Source organism: Thamnophis sirtalis, unplaced genomic scaffold, assembly GCF_051295495.1.
Source record: "Thamnophis sirtalis isolate CommonGarterSnake01/CBP01778 unplaced genomic scaffold, rThaSir2_p1.2 scaffold_4, whole genome shotgun sequence".
In the NCBI taxonomy this organism is placed as follows: domain Eukaryota; kingdom Metazoa; phylum Chordata; class Lepidosauria; order Squamata; family Natricidae; genus Thamnophis; species Thamnophis sirtalis.
This window is the reverse complement of record NW_028261384.1, coordinates 117944894-117964113: the sequence shown is the minus strand read 5'-3', so window position 1 is coordinate 117964113 and position 19220 is coordinate 117944894. Positions and strand designations below refer to the sequence as shown.

Here is a 19220-nt window from a genome sequence, read left to right as displayed (position 1 = left end):
CTTTTTAAGAAAAATTTTTATTTTGACTACACATCGCCCACACTCTGTATAACCTCACTCCCACTTTCCTTCAGTAGAAAACGTGGCAGGCCTGAAGTCCCAAAGATAAAAGATGGCTTCCGGGACTGACACAAAGTTCATGGGGAAGCCAGTTTCACTTAACTGGGTTATTAATTTACGAGCTGCAGGGATTAAATTAACTGCGGCAAGAAAGGTTTTAAAATGAGGCAAACCGCACTTAACAAATGTCTCACTTAACAACAGAAATGCTGGGCTCAGTTGTGGTTGTAAGTCAAATACTATCTGTACTGTACTACTGTAGTATTATAATGCATTGTGGCAGCCCTGAAGTTCCAAAGAAAAAGATGGCTTCCAGGACTGACAGGATATTCTGGAGAGTTTCAGTGGCAACATTGAGAGAAACCCCATGTTTAACAGGATTTTTCTTTTTTAAAGCCAGAAAATCAGGGTTCAGATACATACAACAATACAAAGAATTTTAAAGAATAATATACATCCGAAACCAGAACTCTTCTTGTTGAGATTAGTGGACAAACAGTTTAGAAAAGAAACATGGAAGATAGTTTTTTTTTTATAAATGATCTCTACTGTAAGATTACTGTATGCACAAAAAGGGGAAGGGTTTGAAATAAACCACAGTGAGAAATGGTTGGTGAAGATGACAGAATTAGCAGAGATTGCAAAATTAGAGCGGGATCAATTCCTGAATTTATTAATGACTGGAAACTCCTGGACTTCTTGCTAAACAAGGGGGGAAAAAACCCCAAGAAATTTATGAATTTGATTATTACAGTAGATTATAGAAAGAAGGAAACTATGATGCAATTTCAGAGAGAGAAAGAGAGTAAAGTACAAACGTATTTATAACTGCTCTTAAAAAGATCAAATGCCACTTCTTTATACATTTTTTCTTTCTATTTTACATCTTTTTTCCTGTTTTGTTCACTTATTTATTCTTTTTCTTTATTCGTCTTAGTGTCAACATTTGTACTGTTTTTGTTCTGTTGAAAATCTCTTTATCTCTACCTCTGCCTTTATCTCTGCCTCATCTCTGTCTGTCTGGGTCTCTTTTCTATCTGAAATCCCATGCTTAACAGACACCGCCGTGAATATTTCGTTCATCTTTAATAACACAAGCGCAGGATCACCATGCAAGTAAATATAATTCTCAACATCAACTTTTTATTTGGCTATTCTACTGGTGGTAAGATGTGCAGCTTTGTTCTAAGTCACCAAATAATCAGTAACTTGGATGCAACTAGAGGAAGAGAAAAGAAAACAATTCAGGGTTATTCCCCACAATAAAAAAATGTGCCATTTCCTTCTCCTCAACAGTTTTTTTTTTTTTGGTAGGCGTTTGTGGTTTCACTTTCCAAGGGCACCTAACTGAAAACTATTTCTAACGTAGAAAGAACTTCACTCCAAATGACAGAGTGAATACAGAAGACGAGAGAAGTAAGTATTTCACTGGTAGTACAAAAAAGATCAAAGAAGAACCAAGCTAAGGATAGACAGATCCAGCTTGCCAATCATTCTGCAGAGTCTGATTTAGATCCGAAGTTTGGTGTTACACAGACTCAGATGGTAAGGAGGAAGTGGGGAGGCTAAAGCAAAGTGGTTTGTTTTGTTTTTAAACCTGCCCTGCAGTTTTGTACAGCCACTACTAGAAAGGCACAACAAAGGCGGGATTTTTGGTCCTGGGACAATTGCTGTCAGATAATCCTTACCAGTCCTTGATTTCTGAAATCTATGAAATAAACCAACAATCTGCAGCCCATTCTGTGTTGGCTGAAAACACCAACTGCAAGACTTATGTCGGTCCCTGGTATGTGACTCTTCTGAATTCACTCAGCCACATTGCCTTGAAGTCCTCTTTTAGTCATACTCATCAACCAACATTTGACCTGCTAAGGTGAGCTTCTACTTTCTCTAAAGCAATGCCTTATATAACAGAGAAGTGTTGCTAATGCCCTTAAAAAGGATGGTTATTTGGTTATATACTGGTTGCTGTCCCCAGAGAGACTTACATGCCATTTATATTATTATACGGCCCTTTTGGCCAAGCGGTAGCCCTGGTTATGCATTCAGTTATTTTAAAAACCATTTTAGTGTTTTTAGAACTTCAGTTTTTTTCTGTTTCTTTTTTTCTGTTTTTTTTAGTTGAATGGAATTTTATACTGCACTTCTCACCATTGTGGTTTCTGCTTCTGGTTTTTGCTTTGCTTGATGTTGCGGGATTTTTTCCCCCTGTTGGTTTTTATTATTATGTTTGGTTGCATAGTCATTCAGATGTTTAGACTAGATTTGGCATTTTTATCTACCTATCGAATCTTTCCCAAGAACCTGGGATAAGCAGATGCTGTTTGAGGGTTCCACCACAAAACCGCGAAGCCCTTATCCGCGCCGACATAAGTGCGGACGCAAATCCGCGGCGTCCGAAGCGCTAAGAAAAACACGACCCTACTGCCGCGACAACAGCGCGGCGACAGAAGGGTGTTCTACATGCTTTGTTCTTTGCCTCCAAAGGTAGCCCTCCTCCTCCAGCTGACAGCGGCAGCGGGCACGGGGCAAAGCAGGCTGCCCAGCAGCAGCAGCCCACGGGAAGGGTCCAGCTCAGCCACGGGGGGCAGCAGGAAGCCCGCGGGGGGCCCGAGCGGGGCCGCTGACGCCGCCTACCCTGCCTCTTCCTCTGGGGGAGGCACCAGCGGCGGCGGAGGACACAGCAGCGGTGGTGGCTGAGGCTCTCCCGGGGCCGGCGAAGTGGGCTTGCCCGGCGGAGGCAGGGCACCCTCTTCTGTTCTCCCTTGTTGAGGAAGAAGAGGGCAGCCTGCCTCCGTCAGGCAAGCACGCTTCGCCAGCCCCAGGAGAGCCTCAGCCGCTGCCGCTGCCGGGCCCCCCACAGGCTTCCTGCTGCCCCCCGCGGCTGAGCTGGACCCTTCCCACGGGCTGCTGCTGGGCAGCCCGCTTTGCCCCGTGCCCGCTGCCGCTGTCAGCTGGAGGAGGAGGGCTACCTTTGGAGGCAAAGAACGAAGCATGTAGAACGCCCTTCTGTCGCCGTGCTGTTGTCGCGACAATGTTGACGTGCGGTGATGATGTTGCGGCTTTAGCGACACAGTTTAATCACCGCTATTTTAATCACCGCGGTTTTGTCGTGCCACGGTTAAAGGTCACAGAATGTAAGGTGTTCCGAGTAAAGCTGCCTTTTGCAATTGATTGATGGCGACTTCGTCATTGCCAGTGATGTTCAAGTCATGCTTCAGATTGCCCGAGCCGAGGTGGCGCAGTGGGTAGAGTGCAGTACTGCAGGCCACTCCAGCTGACTGCTAGATCAGCGGTTCAAATCTCACCGGCTCAGGGTTGACTCAGCCTTCCATCCTTCCGAGGTGGGTAAAATGAGGACCCAGATTGTTGTTGGGGGCAATATGCTGACTCTGTAAACCGCTTAGAGAGGGCTGAAAGCCCTATGAAGCGGTATATAAAAATCTGCTATTGCTGCCCCCAAAGTGCCTATTATTATTGATGGTATCTTTGCTTTCTTTTGCCACAGTCATTCTACTTCTATTTGTAGGTATTATTATTTTAAATTTAAAACATAGGTTTTCAGTGGTTTATATACAGGTAGTCCTTGACTTACCATTTGTTTAGTGACCATTCAAAGTTACAACTTATAACTGCTTTTTGCCCTTACAATCCAGTGGAGCATCTCCATGGTCCTATGATCCAAATTCAGACATTTGGCAAACTGGCATATATTTATGACAATTGCCCTGTCCCAGGGTCATGTGATCACCATTTGTAACCTTTCCAGCCAGCTTCCAACAATCAAAGTCAGTGGATTCGCTTAACGACCACATGGTTCATTTAACAACTACAGTGACTCATTTAACAACAGTGGCAAAAAGGTCATTCACTTAACATCTGCCTTGCCCAACAACAAACATTTTTGGGCTCAATTGTGGTCATAGGTCAAAGACTATCTATATTGCCATAATAGCTGTGATGATTAAAAATTAAGCAACATACATAAATCTTTCTGCCCCAGAAAGTATACTGCTTGGGAGAGAGCATCTAAATAGTTCCTGCTCCTCCTTAAGCCATATATATTTGTGGGTGCAATTAGGCCATAGGTGCATACAATCCTCTCCGAACTCCAAACATCACTGTCTTCTAAGGTGGCCCAATCCTTACAAAGGAAATTGGTAAAAACTGTATCAATTTCTCGTTTCCTTCTAGTCTGTAGACCAACCTTCTCGTACAGTGGGATTCCTAGCACCTGGCGGGCTTTCATGGGCAATAAAAAGAATGAGGGCTTAATCCATCCTAAGATACATGACCCAGACCAGTCTCTTGGTAAAGTTTCATAGGCCAGCTTTCCACAAATCCAGTACATAGCTTCTGGAGCTTTCCATAGGTCATCTATAGAAGATGAAGCCAAGTACTTTAAATAGGTCATATCAAAACGTGTGGGCTGAGTAATGTTAGCTGGCGAAGACCAGATACTATAGTCAGGATTCCATGATCCTAAGCAAATTAAATCTCCAACATGGACTGATCCTTTCCTTACAAAGCAATTTCTTCCCACCAGGTTGGTGGACAAGGTCCACACAATCCCAGTAATATCTTTCCTGGCTGTGATGTTACCAGCATAGGAGAGATTGTTATATACTGTTGGATCAGCTTCCATGGCCTCCCATGGCCACTGTTCTCCCATGTTAGTTCCTCCACAAACAAAGCAATTTTTAACAGTTAAGGTTTTAGCTACTTGCTCAGCCATTTCTATGAATAAATTGTTTGCCTTAGTACTTATTGGTAGTGGGTCTTCTAATTTTTGTAGGTTATCGTACACAGACCATCCAAAGGTTTTTACCTCTCCATCTTTTACTTTTTCAACCTTAATAGTTAGGTATGTATTTGGGTCCTGACCTTGGCCGTCAATTCCAAAGCCATACGTCACTATGGATGGGATGTTACGGGATACCTCCATACGTATCATATTCCCAACATCTCTACGGAATGAGGTTACATAAGAACATCCCTTATAACCGCCTCCGGTATAGTCGCAAACACATTCCCAACCGCTACACTTTATAGTGCCTGCACATGGTAACCATTGGTTAGGATTACCGTGGGCCCAATTAGTCGAAGTTTCACATAAGTACTTATGATTAGCTTTGTAAGCATCAACCCAAGCCTGACCTCCACAGGACACTCCAAAGCCTCTGCTCAGAGCAGTACATGCATCAAACATTAAAATCAGAGGCTGTTTACCCTGTTGTAACTGTACAGTATAATTAAGGAAATACAGCTTGCCTTCCCCCTCTGGGCTATTCCTAGCACCCACCTTGGGCAAGCCTGTCCATAAGGTTACATTGAGGCGTACTGGGGTATTGGGATTATAACATACAGTCTTTCCTTGCAGGGTGCACAAACTATACATAGTCTTGTTATGAAGGCAATTCATTTTAGTAGACTTACACCCCTGGGGTGACTGCGTGTGATATACCAAAGTATTAATAGTACGAGCTCCAATTTTAGCTTTCGTAATACAGGGGGCACAATCTTCTTCTTCTGTGCTACCTTTGGTTACCGTAGTTGGTACCCTTTTAGTTCGGGTGAGGTTATCATTATTCCAATAGGGCTTTACTTCCCTGGAGGGTTCCCATAATACTTGACATAACCCACTCCACCCTAATGGTACATTTTGACTCTTCTTATGGTTACAAAGAAAGAGTATATCTTCAGGGCTGTGTTCTGTAGACCTACAACAACTAGCCCATAAGGTTATATGAATCCAAAGGCATCTTGGGTCCCCATTATCGAGATCTTTCTTGGTTACATTTTTACATAATTCGTAAATTCCTTTTCTCCATGCATCATTTTGGTTTCCACATGACCAGGCTAACCCTTTCTTAGCTAGTTTTGGCGTTACTTCTATTGTGATATCACATCCCTTATGAGTTGTTCTCCAATACTGGAATTCCCCGTTTTGAAATCCTCCTCCCTTGATACAAATGGTGCTTAGGGGTGGTCTATTCGGGTAAAGGCTTACTTCTCTTTTATTCCTACGCCTCTTAGGTTTTCCCCTTATAGTCACTCCAAATTCAATGGGACGCACCTGTACCATACATGCCCCTTGCCATCCAGATTTCAATTGTGATGGAGAAGTAATACGGGTCCAGCCCCAATAATGGGGGACTCCACAATCCAAAACTAGAGGTGGTTCTCCCCCCTTTTGCCGGGCCTTTATACACATTCCCTTTCGCATTAGATATCCCACATACGGGCATACCTCTGGGTTAGAAAAACCTCGAGACTGACAGGTAATTTTGGCAGTCTTATCAAATAGGTCTGGGAATTTGCAAGGGTGTGGTAGAACTCCATTCCAACAATTTGGAGAAAACATAATGGGGGTTGTCTCCTCCCCTTCCCTGGATCCGACATTATAAGACCGTATGATATGGGGTCTATCCTCTGGGTTGCTCCACAATCCTAAGTTACCCACATCAACGAGATTGCATCTGCTCCCAACACCGTATAACCATATCACTAAGAGCGCAATAGACCAAACGAGCTGTATACCTTCGTGCATCCTGTTCACACACGTCGTGAAAATCTCTCCGATCCTGTATTGCAAGCCGAACTGTAGGGGTTAATTTGAGAGTGTAATAGGGAGAACCAGATCCAGTGATTATGTAGGGTGCCAACGCGTCTTCTATGATAATTATATCGCACTCAATAGTACAATCGCTATGCTGGACACAATCAACACAGTGGGCACAACAGCAACATCCACACTTACAGGTACAAAACCAGCACATATGGTTAGTGAAGATGATAAAAGGTAAAAATAATTAAACGTTAGTAAGCCGGTCCACTATTCTTCACCCGTGCGTAGAAAGTCAGCTTCCGGAGTGACTTAGCAAGGGTTCTCCACTGCCGATCTTTGGAAAACTCGCCGTGGAGAATGCTGCTCTGGCTCTCCGTCTCCCCTTCCAGGTGCGGGATCTGCCTCAGGTGCAGGGTCGGCTTGGATTTCCCTTGAATTGTCTGTATGCAACTGCCCGTTAGCGAATGGGACGCCAGCAAATGGCCACCAGTCAACCGCTCTCACCGTTCCGCCAATTGATCGTTGGACCGTCGGGTTGGCGTACTTCACAATACAAATAATGCACACAATGAAAGCAAGAATCACAATACCTATAGCAATACAACAAAGGATATGGTTGGACTTTACTGACGAATCAGTTTCAACTTCAATGGTTGGTCGCTGGGATGTGTGGTCCATTGTTTGTCAGCGGCCCTCTTTACACGAGTCCAGTGTATCCAGGTCTTAGATTCCGCAATCTTAACAGCAAGTGGAGATGTCATAATTATCTCATAAGGTCCCTTCCACCTCCCTTCTAATTGTTCCTTTTTCCAATGTTTTACCCATACTCGGTCCCCTGGCTTGAAAGACTGACATTTAGTTACCAATCTGGGAGGGGTCTGCTCTAACACATAATTCCGCAACTTCTCAACTTGTTTATTCAGTTCCTGCACCATTTCCATGGCCCAAACTCCCCCCTTATGCCCCAAATCAGGCCATCCAGCCAAATTACGCCGTAACAACGTCGGAGGCCGACCAAACATCAACTCATAGGGAGAGAGTCTATGTTGTCGTCTGGGAGCACTCCGAATTGCATACAGCGCAAGGGGCAAAGCATCGGGCCACTTTAAGTGTGTTTCCGCACAGATTTTGGTTATCTTTTCTTTTAAGGTCCTATTCATCCTTTCCACGGGAGACCCAGATTGCGGGTGGAAAGAAGAATGGAAGCGCCATTTCACCCCTATAGCTTGTGCAATGGCCTGATTAATATGGTGAACAAACTCTGGGCCATTGTCCGATGAAATAAAGGAGGGGTTGCCAAATCGAGGAATGATCTCCTTAAGTAAAACTTTTGCTACTTCCTGTGCCTTCTTTGTTCTAGTAGGGAACGCCTCTGGCCATCCCGTGTATAAATCCACGATAACTAACATTGCCCGATAAAACCCACTTCGTGGCATATCAGTAAAGTCAATCATGACTGTGTCCATAGGATAGTAGGCAATAGGTATAGTCCCTGGTGGAAGAGAAGGACCTTGCCTAGGATTAACTTTAGCACACGTTTCACAGGAAGAAGCGACTTTTACTGCCATCCCTGCTAACCCATCTATATAGTAATCCCTCATAAGAGCGGATTCCAAGGGTGTTTTTCCCATATGGGTGGTTTCATGAGTGGAACGAACCAATTGCCATGCCACAGTAGAAGGCACATATATTCTTCCATCCGGAAGAACATACCAGCCCTTATCGATGACCGCCATCAAATCGTTGACTGCCTTATCACATTCAGATAAAGAATAGGAGGGTTGGATGTCTACTGGTATAACCCCTAAATCCAAGGCAACACCAATATACATGTCTGGTAGAGGCTCATGACGCAATGCTGCAGCTCGTGCTTCAGCGTCTGCTGTCCTGTTTCCCACAACAATCCTATCATCACCTCGTTGATGACCTCTACAATGCATAACCGCCACCTTTTTTGGTTTCTGAACCGCATCTATCAATCTCTGGATTAAATGGCTATGTTGTATATATTTGCCAGCTGAATCCCTAAAGCCCCTTTCCTTGTATACCGCCCCATGAGCATGCAAAGTCAAAAAGGCATATTTACTATCTGTCCATACATTCAAGCGTTCACCTTCCGCTCGTTCCAATGCCCGAATGAGGGCCCACAATTCTGCCACTTGCGCACTTTTTCCTGCTCCCAACGGCCCGCTTTCAATTACCCCCTCATCATCAACAATGGCATAGCCTGCAACTCTCATTCCTTGGTGTATATAACTAGACCCATCGGTATACCAGTTATAGTCCACCTGCGGCAAAGGTATGTCAGTTAAATCGGGTCGTGTGGAATAAACGGTTTCCAACACTTGTACACAATCATGTTCCACCTCTGTTTCCGTAGGCAAGAGAGTAGCAGGATTTAATGAGGTAGAAACCACTAGATGAACCTGGGGGTTTTCAATCATCATGGCCTGGTATTTGATGATTCGTTGGTTACTAATCCACAAATGGCCCTTCTGATCAAGAATTGCTTGAACAGAGTGTGGGGTGTGGACCCTGATTGGACATGAAAAGGTGAGTTTATTGCAATCTTGTAGCAACTCCGCAATGGCAGCTAAAGCTTTCAAACAATGCGGCCACCCTTGCGCCACAGCATCTAGCTGTTTTGACAGATATGCAACTGGTTGTTGCCACTGGCCAAGCTGCTGAGTCAACACTCCTAAAGCAACATTCTTACGTGTATCCACATACAAATTGAAGGGCTTACTCAGGTTTGGCAAGGCCAAGGCCGGAGCTCTTAATAGGGCTTCTTTAATTTTATCAAAGGCTTGATCCTGCTCCTTTGTCCAAATAAAGGGGTCTGTCTTACTTCCCTTGGTAGACGAATAAAGTGGAGCTGCCATTAGAGCATAATTCGGAATCCAAATTCTACAAAAACCTGCCAAGCCTAGAAAGCCTCTCAATTGCCTTCTATCGGTTGGCCTTGCCAAATTAAGTAACGCTTGCTTTCTCTCCGGGCCTAGAGCTCTTTGCCCTTGCATTATGTCATAGCCCAAATAACGGACTTTTTGTTGGACCAACTGAGCCTTACTTCTGGACGCCCGATATCCACAATCTAACAACAGACACAACATACGTCTCGTATTCTCCCAACAACCGTCCCGTGACTGTCCAGTAACCAGCACATCATCCACATATTGTAAAACCGAATCTCCTTGTTGGAAGGGGATAAAATATTGTAAATCCTTGGCCAACGCGGTTCCGAAAAGAGTTGGGGAATTTTTGAACCCCTGAGGTAACCTTGTCCAACTATATTGGCTCCTGGTTCCAGTATACGGATTTTCCCATTCAAAAGCAAACAATGGCTGGCTAACAGGATGGATGGGTATAGTAAAGAAGGCATCCTTTAAATCAATCACTGAAAACCATGTAGCATTAGGCGGGATGAGGCTGAGCAGAGTATATGGATTAGACACAGACGGGTGAATTGTGACTGTCCTATCATTAACCACGCGCAAATCTTGCACTGGTCTGAAAGATCCGTCTGGTTTTAGGATAGGCAGAATTGGAGTGTTCCATGGGGATTGAATAGGGACCAACACTCCAGCATCTAAGTATGTTAGAATACAATCGTATATGGACAGGATGGCTTCCCTCCAATAGGGTCGTTGCTGCCCAATGTGAACAGGAGTTGCCAGGGGTTTCAATTCCACAATAATAGGGGGGTGATGTGCTGCAAATCCCGGAGGATTATCCTCAGCCCATAGTCCCGGTACATCAAACTCCCTCCATATGTCCACGTCCAAACATGCTTCCTCAGAAGTCCTAACCACCATCAACCTCCACATTTCATCCGGTCGGTGACTAACAGTGAGATACTGCTTTCCCTCATCAAAGGAAATAGTAGCTCCCAACTTGCTCAACAAATCCCTTCCTAACAGTGGGACAGGACATTCAGGTATATACAGGAACTCATGTTGAATTTCAGAGCCCTTGAAAGTACAAGTAACTGGTTTCAAGACTTGACGTCCTACAACTTGTCCAGACACTCCTTGTACTTGAATTTGGTATGGGCCAGGGGTAGTTATTGGATTATTTATCACTGATCTCCCAGCCCCTGTGTCTACTAAAAAGGTAGTCTGTTGACCCCCAATATTCAAAGTAACCATTGGCTCGGGGGGAGTCTGCTCCAAGCCAGGTCCCCGTCAATCTGACCAACTTCCTGCCAATCCAATGCCCTCTACTCCTGCACTTGCTTGAGTATTAAAACCTCGTCCTCCCTGACCCTGAGCTGGTTGCGATCCCCATCCACGACCCGGATATCTGGGTGACCCTCCTCGGCTCATCATACCTCGCCCAGGCATTCCACGCCCTACCATGTTATGGCCCAACGGGCGTCGCCCAGGCGGGCCCCCAAACATTCCACGTCCCCTAGGGGCCAACCTTTTTGGACATTCTCTCTGCCAATGACCTTCAGATCCGCAATGGGCACATTGATTTGGTCCCACTCCTGTCCTTCCTCCCTGTAAGGCCAACGCCAACAACTCCGTCTTCTTATGCATACGATCATCTTTGTCCTTCTTCTCAACCTTATCCCTATTCACATACACTTTCCTAGCCACCTCTACCAACTCAGTTGTATTCTTTCCCAATGCTCCCTCTAACCTTTGCAATTTCTTACGAATATCCAACGCACTTTGTGCAATAAACCTCTCATTCAACATCCTCACATTCTCTGGAGCCCTCGGGTCCATTTGAGTATACAACTCATAAGCCTCAATCAACCTTTGAAGGAAAGCCTCTGGACTCTCATCCGCTCCCTGCATAACCAATGAGGGCTTAGACAAATTCACAGGGGGTTTTCCTGCCTTCTTGAGGGCTGCCACTATCAAGGTTTGATACGTTTGTATCTTTGCCATGTCACCTGCTACCTTAGGATCCCATCCTGGGTCCCGTTCCGGTGCCTCTTCCAAAAGTTTCTGGGCCCTTTCTGCTTCTGTATGATAACGTTCTCTAAAAACCTCTCGCATTCCTGCCTTGCATTTCTCTCTCTCCTCTGCTGTTAACAATGTGGTTAACAGCTGTTGTATATCTCGCCAATTTGGGTTATGACTATGCATAATGGTTTGAAACAGATCTGTCATTTCCGTGGGCTTCACGGACAATGGACCAAAATGCTTCCGCCAATTCAATAAGTCCGTAGTTGAAAAAGGGATATATTGAAAACAAGGGCGGTATTCAAGATCCCCTTGGGCGTTGATGGCCACCTGTTGTTCTGATACTCTTAATGGAAAGAGTCCTTCCTTTTCCTCTAACAATGTACTTTCCTCTTTCTCGGCTTTCGCCCTTTCTGCCTCCATTCGTCTAGTTACCGGCCCTTCCCTTCTAATTCCTGTAGCCCCTGAACCACCATCCTTGGGCTCCTTCCTTCTCACTGCCCCTCCCGTCGCCTGATGATCTCCTGCCCCCACAGCAGCAGCACCCATAGCCTGTGGCACAACAATGCCCACAGGTGCCGATGCATAGGGAGGGGGAGGTCTGAAGAGCTCGTCTTCGTCTTGGGCATAAATCCTTTTTTTCTCTGACTCCTTTTTCTCAGAAGCTGCTGCATTTTTGACACATCTCGACGCTAACCTCGACTTCCCCTTTTCCTTTGGTCTAACCACACACAGGCGAACCATTTCAGCTTGACACTGTAATAACTCATCAGCCTGCCCTGCTACAGCGTCTCCCCACTGATCTATATATGGAAACTGATTAGGATAGCGTTCTTCGTTTGCAGCAATTAATGAAGTTAAATCATCTATAACTTGATTCCGAAAAGTTCCTCCCATTGGCCATCCTACCCCCATATGTGGCCACTGATTCTGACACAAGTAGATAAGCCTATCCTTGGTCAATTTTGGGTAAGGGACTCTATATTCAGTGTGGTTAAAATATGAGTCAAAGCCTTTAATCATGCAATCTAGCGGCGTGCTGGGCACGCTGCTACCCCCACCCATGCCTAACACACTACCAGCGACCTGAGGCCCCAGAAGCCGGAACTCAATGGCAACCTGCAGGAACTGCGCTGGTTTAACCACCCACACAACCTATACGGACTTCATTAGGAACGCCGTCCCGAGTCCAGGGGGGTGATCAGGCCCCCTCTTCTATCTTCAAACGAGATAGGTACAATACACTTATCAAGATACTCGCCTGAGACGTCTTCTCCCCACGGATCCTGGCCAGGAAACACCACAGCTCTTTTCCTAAATGTGCAGGGTTCTTGGACTCACAATGCGTATCCCCCTTGGTGTAGTTGGGCTGCTGTTGTTGCTTCCCGGGGCAAAAGAAGACCCGCGGCGCCTGGAAGCCAAGGAGCAGCAGCCCCACACCCCAACGGGGCAAAGTGGCCCTCAGCAAAATATTGCCTTAGCTTCTATGTCCCATCTGAAGGGTGCCAGAAAATGTAGTAGAATTAAGAGACAATGAAGCCAAGCGATGCAATATAGGAAAAGTTTATTGAATGCGCAGGTTCAAACATGCCAAAATAAGCATCAGGGTTTGAACCCCGAAAGATTCTTAAAGCCATACATTTATAGGGTGAAATACGTCATCATCTATAGAGGCAGTCTTTAAGCATATAAGGTCATGAGAGGAACCAAAAACTGTCTATGCCAGATGGCCAACAGTTACTATTCCTAAAATATACATGGTCAGCGCCTTATAGATCATGCATGACATAAACAGGGCACATCTTACAAAACAACAGGAAACATCCCGTCTGGGTCGACTTGTTCCCAGATGTATAAAAATATTTATTGCTCCTTCAGCAACTGTCAGCAATTGTTTTCTGCTTAATGGTGCAAAACCTCAGCTTTAATCAGAGTATTTGATATTAAACATGGCCTGTAGAACTATGGTTCAGAATTGGGCCTTTTAGCCCACCTTATTATTACTGATTGATTCTAATCCTAAAATTCTGATTCCATGTTATCTTTGAACAAAGTCAAGATCTGTTTTGTATGTATGAAAAATGTCATAAGTCACTTCTTTAGTGCTGCTGTAACTTTGACCGGTCACTAAACGAACTTTTATTAGGTCGAGGACTACCTTTACAATATAGAAATAACTAAGACGCTAAGAAGCTATCTGTTCTACAATCTCATATCAGACACTTATGCTAGAATGAATATAATATTTGCTGTATCTTTATCTAACTCGTTTCAATTTCCACTATGCATTCTGATATTTTCCACAATGCAAGTTTCCATCAAGTCACCTCCTTTAGTTGGGATGGATGTCGTCTGTTAAAGTTCTAATCCCTACAGTCTCTAATCATGAGACATCAAACATCAGGAACATCAGAATCTAAACTTAGGCAAATAATTTTTGGCCAGAAAATGACATATTTTGAAATGCAGCAGAAATCTAAATTATTTCCCAATTGGCTACAACTCTGTATGAATGTACATATCTGCCATTTTATGACACTGTTCCACCCAGATTCAGACCTATATATGCAGCGATTGAAATCAATGACATTTACATTAGCTTTGACTTAGTTTTAAGTCCCACTCAGTATGGATCTAGTTGGCTTTTAAGAAGAGATTGGACAACTATTTGTCTGATATGGTATAGGGTTCCCTGCCTGAACAGGGGGGTTGGACTAGAATGGGGGTCTCAAACTGTGGACCATGGCCTACTTCTGGGCCATGGTCTATTTGCAACTGGGCCGTGTGAGTGGTGGGCTAGTGTGTACATGACCTTAGCCCCATGTGTGAGTGGCAAGCTTTCAGCTCCACTAACGCTCGTGGCAGATGCTACCGCTCACACAAATGAAGCTCTGTGTGTGCATGTATGTCTATCCCCCCTCACACAAAAACTTCCTCTTCCACGCCTCCCTCTGGCATAGGGCCACCAACCCAGAAAGGCTGGGGAACAGTGGAATAGAAGACCTCCAAAGTTTCCTTCTAACTCTGTTACTCTGTTATTCTGTTAGAATAACAATCATCTGGAAATAAACTCCTGTATCTAATAAGTTATATATAACGTGACTGAATTCAGATCACTGCTTATGCACCAGCATGTCTAGCCTCCACTTTCTTTTTAACTAACCAGAAATATTTTATGTTCTTATTTCAGAACCTATGAAGTTTTTTCATGATCACTGATGAAGCCCACAGTAAACCTAAAGGCAGCACATATGCCAAATGCTTTTATCATTATGCCTGCTTTGAACCAGATTCCCTTGAAACTTTGCACAGTGCTACTCCTCTTCACGTGGATATGGAGGGATGTGGATTGTTTTGGGTTCAAGAATTGTGTCCTTTCCCCTAACATACCTGGCCTTGCTGTTTGTACTGGCCATGCCATCGTAAACCTGAATTCTGCCATTGCTTCTCTGCCAAATGTGACTAATAAGCTCAATGCCTCCCATAACTTAGTTGAAGTGCTGAATTCTACCACTTTTTCCCACCTTCCTGGTTTACAGAAACTGTATCTGGATCATAACAGCATATCACACATTGAACCCAACACTTTTCAAAGCCTGGAAAGCCTTGAAGTTCTAGATTTGAGTTGGAACCAACTGACTGTTATAGGTCCTGCTTTGTTAGCCAACCTGAAACATCTCTGTGTATTGCACCTGGATAATAACAAAATTGCCACAGTGCATCCTAGTGCATTCATGTTCCAGTTGGCTCTTCGAGAACTTATTCTTTCCACCAATAAACTCTCTAGTTTTCAAGATATTGCTATAGGTATAAAAAACTTGTCCCAACTTACCATTGTGGATCTGGGTAACAATAGCATCTCTGCCCCATGTGTTGGTCCTTCCTTGCTCAGTTTCCCCTTCCTGAGGAATCTCAGTTTGAATAGAAATGTCATTCACAGTCTGGACTTGTCAAATTGTTCCTTTCCTAGCTTGCAACAACTGGACCTAAGTATTAATAACATGTCAAAACTGGAAGCTGGACCCTTTCAAGCCACACCTGCTTTGACAGAGTTGTCTTTAGACTCGAACTTTCTAAATATCTCTGATCTTATCAACATATCCCTTCCTAACCTGACTATGTTGCATTTATCCAGTATGCATCCATCATTAAGCACAAATGTATCAGTAGCTTGCTCTGTCTTCCAAAGTTTTCCATCCTTAAGTTCTTTGGACATCAAACATTCCAAGTTTAGAAATACTCAGTTGAGACAGTTGGGTTCTTGCACTAACCTCACCTGGTTGACTCTGTCTACCTCACAGTTTAGGTACCTGGAAAATAAAACATTCGAAACATTTCAGAACTTAAAGTATCTTTCTATGGATAAGTGCAAGATATTGAGACTCCATCCTAATACTTGGGGGAAAGGGCTACCATTGCAAACCCTGATCCTGAGCAGAAATGACATTAATAAATTAGATTATTTTGTTTTTGCGGCTTTGAAGAATTTAAGCTATTTGGACTTATCAAAGAACCGCCTGACCAATCTAGAAACAAAATCTTTTTTTGGCATGTCAGCATTGCGGACACTTATTCTTCATACCTGCCAGATCACAGCTGTAACCCGTGACACTTTCCTCTATGCTCGTAAGATGGAGTTTTTAGATTTGAGTTTTAACAGCATTACACGAATCAAAGATGATGCCTTTTCACGCCTGCGTTTGAAGACTCTCTTGCTTTCAGGAAACAGAATTTTAACTGTTCAGAGCAATGCTTTTCGGAACCTCCATTCTCTAACATACCTTGCCTTGGATCAAAATCTCATATATAAGATTTCTGAGTCAGTCTTTAAACCTCTGAAACACCTGCAAAAATTAGATCTCAGCTACAACCGTCTTTTTACTTACAACAAATATGATACTCCAAGCCCTTTTCAGGGTCTCTATTCCCTTGTGGAATTGGATATTAGTTTTCAGACACCTAATTTGCCAATCCACTCTTCAGATAAATTTTTCCAAGGGCTGGAGAATCTAAAGTTTCTGTCTTTGAAAGGAAATCCTAGCAATGTGTTTTCCCGCCTCTCATTTATCAATCTTACCACTCTCGAATCCCTAGACCTCTCTGAAATCCAGCCAGGGAAACGTGGCTCTTGGGAACTCCACTCACATTTTTTTCAAGGATTAACTAGCCTACATAATCTCTCGCTAGAAGATAGTGCCATCCCAGATCTACCCAAAGAAATATTTTCTAGTTTGACCTCTTTGGAACAGCTGGACCTAAGCAACAATGACCTGAAGAACTTCAGTAAAGAAATGTTTGATCAACTTTCCTCTCTGAAGTATTTGGATGTTTCTGGAAATCCACTGATATGCTCTTGTGAGAATGCATGGTTCCAAAACTGGTCAATATCTGTGCCAAATGTTCAAATGGCCTTTCTGAATAGCTATTATTGCTTTGGTCCTGGATTGACTAATCGTCGTTTTGCTGATGAAGACTTATCCTTCTGCTTTGAGAACTGGGAAATGTATTTATTTATTGCCACCACAGTTATCATCCTCTTGTTCCTGCTTCCATCTTTGATCTATGCCAAGTTAGGCTGGACTTTCCAATATGCTTTTTATTTCCTCAGAGGTTGGGGCTACAACCAACTGCGCCCCAAAGGACGGGACTACCAATATGATGCTTACATTTCCTGCTGTAGTCATGACTACAAATGGGTGATCGATAACATTCTGGAAAAGCTGGAAAAACAACGTGAACCCTGCTTCCGATTTTGTTTTGGGCCTAGAGATTTTGCCCCTGGACAATACTATATAGATAACATTCAGAATGGAATAAGCAGAAGCCGTAAGACCTTATGTCTGGTGAGCAGAAATTACTTGGAGGATGAATGGTGTTCTTTAGAAATTCAACTTGCCTGTTCCAATATCTACTATCATGGATATGATCCTTTGGTGGTGGTCTTTAAGGAAGAAATTCCAAACTACAGGTGAGTGGGGAACAGTTGATCCTCACGAAGGCGGTCTTTAAAAGATTGTAATATAAAGCAGGAGTTTCAACTAGTTTTATTTTAGTGGGAAGAAAAGATTTGTGAGATGAGGAGTGCAATTAGGATGCAGAAGGTTGGATAAAGGAAGAATGAGCAGAAGAGAACTTTTTCCATAATGAAAAAAGAGATCTAAAGATCTGACTCCTGTCTTGGGCTGTGGGTTGGACTAGAAAGCCTTCAAGGCCCCTTCCAGCCCTATGATTATATTATAAAGCTTTCCCCACCGAGCCATCTGGAAGGTATCTGACTAATCCTCATTGTTCCGATTAAAGATGGAAAGAGGATGTAGCAGAGAAACTAGGCAGAGATTTTCTTATACCTCATGGTAGGTCAGATTCTCCACCTGGCATTCTATAGATATGTACCTAAGAATCCTGGGAGTTAACAGCCCAAGTACAATGGGAAGGTGTTTACTTGAGAGACTAGAACTTGTGGTCACCCAGTGATTGGAAGTGAATGATGATGACGACAAAAATCTTTATTCGGGTGATCACTAATTTATATAATTTTTTGTGCCACCTGATCTGAGGATGATAATAATCAGTTTGGAGATGGTTTTAAAGGGGAGATAAATGTATGTCTATTTGGAGGTGGGAAAAAAGTTTATGAGGTGTTTCTCATAAGAAATATGGATTTCAATTCCCAGAATACCGTAGCCAGCATGCTGACTGCTGGGGTATTCTGGGAGCTGAAGTTCACATGTTTTAAAGTTTAAATTTGAGAAATACTGGTCTACAATAACTATTTAAGATGGCATCCCACTTACTATCAGTTGCTGAAGAACAACAGAAGAGAGTAGTTGCTGTCCCGCTAAGTTTAGAAGTATCCTCCACAGTTGGCTTGGGGATGGTCCAGGGCAGTGGTGAAATTCAATATTTTTTATTAGTGGTTCTATGGACATGGCTTGGTGGGCGTGGCAGGGGAAGGATACTGCAAAATCTCCATTCTCTCCCCACTCCTGGGGGAAGGATATTGCAAAATCTCCATTCCACTCCATTCTGGAGCCAGCCAGAGGTGGTATTTGCCGGTTCTCCAAACTACTCAAAATTTCTGCTACCGGTTTTTCAGAACCTGTTAGAACCTGCTGAATTTCACCCCTGGTCCAGGGTGTCTTTTCCTTACCCACTACTTTATGTCTGTTCTCGTGTCTGAGATGGCGAAAATAAAAAATCTCAATCCTTTGGTTATTTTCTAGGTTGTCTCCGTATCATCGCCTAAGGAAACTAATTAAACAAGAGAGCTACCTGACTTGGCCTGAAGATCCTGAAGCTGAAGATGTATTCTGGACCAAATTGTGTGGGGCCTTAGGCTTTGAGAGACAAGATAATGTCACACTGTTCACTGTAACTGAGTAACTGAAACCAGGAAGAATGTGGTTACGATTATTTTTTTTAGCATTATTTTTTGACTTAAAATTATAACACACACACATATACACATACACACATACATACATACACACACACACATACATATACATATAACACACACACACACACATATATATATGTGTGTGTGTGTGTGTGTGTGTGTATGTACGTGTGTACACACATACACGCACGCACGCACACTGATTTGGGAAATGTTTGTTTGGAATGTTTGTTTGTTTGGAATGTTTATTAACATTTGTAGGCCGCCCTTTTCCCTG

The 19220-nt window shown here is 43.6% G+C and overlaps 1 protein-coding gene across 1 annotated transcript; it reads left to right on the top strand.

Moving 5' to 3' along the window:
- Positions 1 to 1394: 1394 nt before the first annotated feature.
- On the top strand, positions 1395 to 18984 carry LOC106538401 (uncharacterized). Its single transcript, XM_014052879.2, has 3 exons — positions 1395 to 1933; positions 14735 to 17512; positions 18768 to 18984. The coding sequence occupies exons 2-3, from the start codon at positions 14763 to 14765 to the stop codon at positions 18925 to 18927; spliced, it is 2910 nt and encodes a 969-aa protein (XP_013908354.2). The 5' UTR covers positions 1395 to 1933; positions 14735 to 14762; the 3' UTR covers positions 18928 to 18984.
- Positions 18985 to 19220: the final 236 nt, after the last annotated feature.

What these genes read in the sequence shown, in the direction of transcription:
- LOC106538401 (XM_014052879.2), top strand. Translation starts at nt 14,763, where the DNA reads ATGAAGCCCACAGTAAACCTAAAGGCAGCACATATGCCAAATGCTTTT. An exon ending in GAAGAAATTCCAAACTACAG is followed by an intron (nt 17,513 to 18,767) that starts GTGAGTGGGGAA and finishes GTTATTTTCTAG; the next exon opens with GTTGTCTCCGTATCATCGCC.